Source organism: Siphateles boraxobius, unplaced genomic scaffold, assembly GCF_051911475.1.
Source record: "Siphateles boraxobius isolate OS27281-9 unplaced genomic scaffold, OSU_SipBor_1 187, whole genome shotgun sequence".
Taxonomy (NCBI): domain Eukaryota; kingdom Metazoa; phylum Chordata; class Actinopteri; order Cypriniformes; family Leuciscidae; genus Siphateles; species Siphateles boraxobius.
The window spans coordinates 75,001-78,884 of record NW_027508796.1 but is presented as its reverse complement, the minus strand read 5'-3'; the positions used below and the strand labels follow the sequence as shown (position 1 = coordinate 78,884).

At 47.8% G+C, this 3,884-nt stretch overlaps 1 protein-coding gene across 1 annotated transcript in view; it reads left to right on the top strand.

Annotated features, from left to right (window-relative positions):
• Nucleotides 1-2,281: 2,281 nt before the first annotated feature.
• The window catches only part of utp18 (UTP18 small subunit processome component), a 26,233-nt gene continuing 24,630 nt past the window's right edge, over nucleotides 2,282-3,884 (top strand). The window contains exon 1 of the mRNA XM_077233748.1: nucleotides 2,282-3,288. Coding sequence (XP_077089863.1) covers nucleotides 3,040-3,288 — 249 coding nt within the window. The 5' untranslated portion in view covers nucleotides 2,282-3,039. The remainder of the gene's footprint in view (nucleotides 3,289-3,884) is intronic.

The window sequence follows — 3,884 nt, the reverse complement described above, 5'->3', positions numbered from 1 at the left end:
TCGCTCGCTCGCTCACTCCCTCCCTCGCTCACTCACTCCCTCGCTCACTTCCTCGCTCAGTCACTCCCTTGCTCACTCACTCCCTTACTCACTCCCTCGCTCCCTTGCTCACTCCCTCACTCCCTCGCTCACTGACTCCCTTACTCACTCCCTCACACACTCACTCCCTCGCTCACTCCCTCACTCTCTCCCTCACACACTCCCTCACTTGCTCACTCCCTCGCTCACTCACTCCCTTACTCACTCCCTCACACACTCACTCCCTCGCTCACTCCCTCACTCTCTCCCTCACACACTCCCTCACTTGCTCACTCCCTAGCTCCCTCAGTCACTCCTGCGCTCGCTCGCTCACTCCCTCCCCCGCTCACTCCCTCCCCCGCTCACTCACTCCCTCGCTCACTTCCTCGCTCAGTCACTCCCTCGCTCACTCACTCCCTTACTCACTCCCTCGCTCACTCCCTCGCTCACTCCCTCACTCCCTCGCTCACTGACTCCCTTACTCACTCCCTCACACACTCACTCCCTCGCTCACTCCCTCACTCTCTCCCTCACACACTCCCTCACTTGCTCACTCCCTCGCTCACTCACTCCCTTACTCACTCCCTCACACACTCACTCCCTCGCTCACTCCCTCACTCTCTCCCTCACACACTCCCTCACTTGCTCACTCCCTAGCTCCCTCAGTCACTCCTGCGCTCGCTCGCTCACTCCCTCCCCCGCTCACTCCCTCCCCCGCTCACTCACTCCCTCGCTCACTTCCTCGCTCAGTCACTCCCTCGCTCACTCACTCCCTTACTCACTCCCTTACTCACTCCCTCGCTCACTCCCTCGCTCACTCCCTCACTCCCTCGCTCACTCACTCCCTTACTCACTCCCTCACACACTTTCTCACTCCCTCACTCCCTCGCTCACTCCTGTGCTTCTTGCCCTGACTTCACGCTCACTTTACAGCTCCACATCCCACAATGCAACGCAATTGTGACGTCACTGCATATTGCGTTTAATTTACCAACTCTATGATATATTCATTATTATGTTTTACATTTAAAACAACCCAAACACACACCGAGTGCGGTGCAGGCCTGGATCTGATGGCCGATGGTGCTTAAGGCACTGGTGCTCTGTGTGTGTGTGTGCGGGTTGCGGGAGAATAAAACGATTTGCAGGACTCCCGCAAAATTGAAATATCTCAAAATAAAACATCTAAAAACAAATAAATTAAATAACCAAAACTAAAAAAACGATTTACAGGCCAGAAAGAGTTTATATATATAACATGTTTGCAGTGTTGAGCGATGTAGTCAATCACAGACGTGTGTGTTGATTTCTCAAACGCAATGGCCAATCAGATGCGTTTAAGATCCGATTCAAAACTGAGTTTTGGTTCAGTGCTGAATTCTGCATGCTGGAAACTCCTCTAATTATAACAAAAACAACTTTTTAGGAATTATTAAGAGAGCGCACTTTCTCTATTTCTGTCAGGCCAAACATGCAAACATTTATGTTAAATTAACAGTGGTTTGTATATATTCTAAAGGACTTCAAAACCTAAAATAAACCTTCAGAAAGGTGTACAATATGGGAACTATAATGCTTAATGATGCATTTAAAAGTTAGTGGCCAAACTGATCTTTATAAACATCCACATTTCTATTGTAGATGAAACGTATAACACGGATAACATTACATAAATATTTTTTTATCAGGTTAAACTTTTATTAGTCAAACCTCTATCTAAACCTCTCACCGTCGGCCGCGCACATCCGCCATGTTTGTAGTTTTCTGAACACTTTTAACTCGTGTCTGTAGTTCTGAACTGGATCCTCCTCCAAAGCGCAGTGGGTTGTGGGTAATATTAGGCGTTATAGTCAAGGGAGTAATCCATCAGCCGGAAACTGAAGCCTCGCGGGAGCCGCCATTGTAGCAGAACTTCACCTGCTGTTAGCATTCCATTGACTCCCATTCATTTTGGCGTCACTTTGACAGTGAATAACTTTACATCTGAGGCGTTTAAAGACTTCATTTGTCCATTATTTATTTCTAAAGAAACACGACAATGTATAAAAGGCTCCATTACTTTGTATCTTACGTTATGGCCCTGTAGAAGCCGTTTTTGTTTAAAACAGGCTAACAACACGCGACTTTAGGTCGCACATTAGAGACATTACCGTATAGACAGGAGGAGAAGCTCGCAGGCAATCTTTTACTGTCTATGAGGCAATCGGGGGACATAGAGGTGTAAAGTCAAGGAGAAGCCCATAGATAGAGAGTCCATAAAAGCAACAGGACAAAATATTTCAACAACGTGTTTGAGGAATCAGGTGATTCAGATTTGTGGGGCACAGCTACTAGAAGATTTACAGCTGACAGACTGTCATCACGCTCAGTTTGTGCCTGCGCAGTCGCTCAGCCGTCAGACAGGAAGTGTAATAATCGGGCTTCAGTCTTCTCCGTTGAAATCAATGGGGTCGCTGTGTTCATTTCTTTTACTGTCTATGGTTATAGTGAGCACGGATCCACACTTCGAAATCCACCGGGAATAGTAGACCATCCAGGGACTTCTGGCATACTGTTAGCAGAGTACACAGACAACACACGAAGTATTGTTTCACAACAACCAATCTTTCTGACTGGCACACTTTATTTAAACAAAAACATGTGCTTACATTCAGTCACTGATTAGGTGACTGGCATAAAAATAACAAAACTGAAAGCAGGTAAAACAAATATAAATTAGAGCATAATAATTATACATCTTAAAACATCTCTTCAACACACTATGCTTTGGGATACACTTATTTTAATCTCACACACATTTTAGGATGGATAGCATGAACATTGAGACGCAGGGCAGAATTTCATGGTGACTTTACCAGCTCCTGTCCTCCTGTCCAGCAGGAGGCGCTGTTACTCTCTCTCTCTCTCTCTCTCTCTCTCTCACACACACGCACTCACACCGGAAGTGCATCGCACATGTCACGTCCTCGAGGTTTTCTGTATTCCCGCACTGACTGAAGGAGTTTATTTACGCGTGTCAAGATGGATTCGCCAGCGCCTGTCGTTAGGAAGCAGAGGAAGCGGGCGAAGAGGCCGCAGAGCGTCGCGAGCGCGTCGGAGGAGTGCGGTAAACAGCAGAGGCACGCGGAGCTGTGCGCGTCGGAGGAGCGCGATAAACAGCAGAGGCACGCGGAGCTGTGCGCGACGCTCGGCGGGGAGGACGCGTCCGTCAGGCGCCTGGAGGAGCTCGTGTTCGGCGCGGAGGAGCGGCTCGCGGACACACTCGCGCAGGTACAACAACACACACTTCAACAGGTACAACAACACACACTTCAACAGGTACAACAACACACACTTCAACAGGTACAACACACACTTCAACAGGTACAACACACACTTCAACAGGTACAACACACACTCGCGCAGGTACAACAACACACACTCGCAGGTACAACAACACACACTTCAACAGGTACAACAACACAGACTTCAACAGGTACAACACACTCGCGCAGGTACAACAACACACACACTTCAACAGGTACAACACACACTTCAACAGGTACAACACACTCGCGCAGGTACAACAACACACACTTCAACAGGTACAACACACACTTCAACAGGTACAACAACACACACTTCAACAGGTACAACAACACACACTTCAACAGGTACAACAACACACACTTCAACAGGTACAACAACACACACGCGCAGGTACAACAACACACACTTCAACAGGTACAACACACACTTCAACAGGTACAACACACTCGCGCAGGTACAACAACACACACTTCAACAGGTACAACAACACACACTTCAACAGGTACAACAACACACACTTCAACAGGTACAACACACACTTCAACAGGTACAACAAC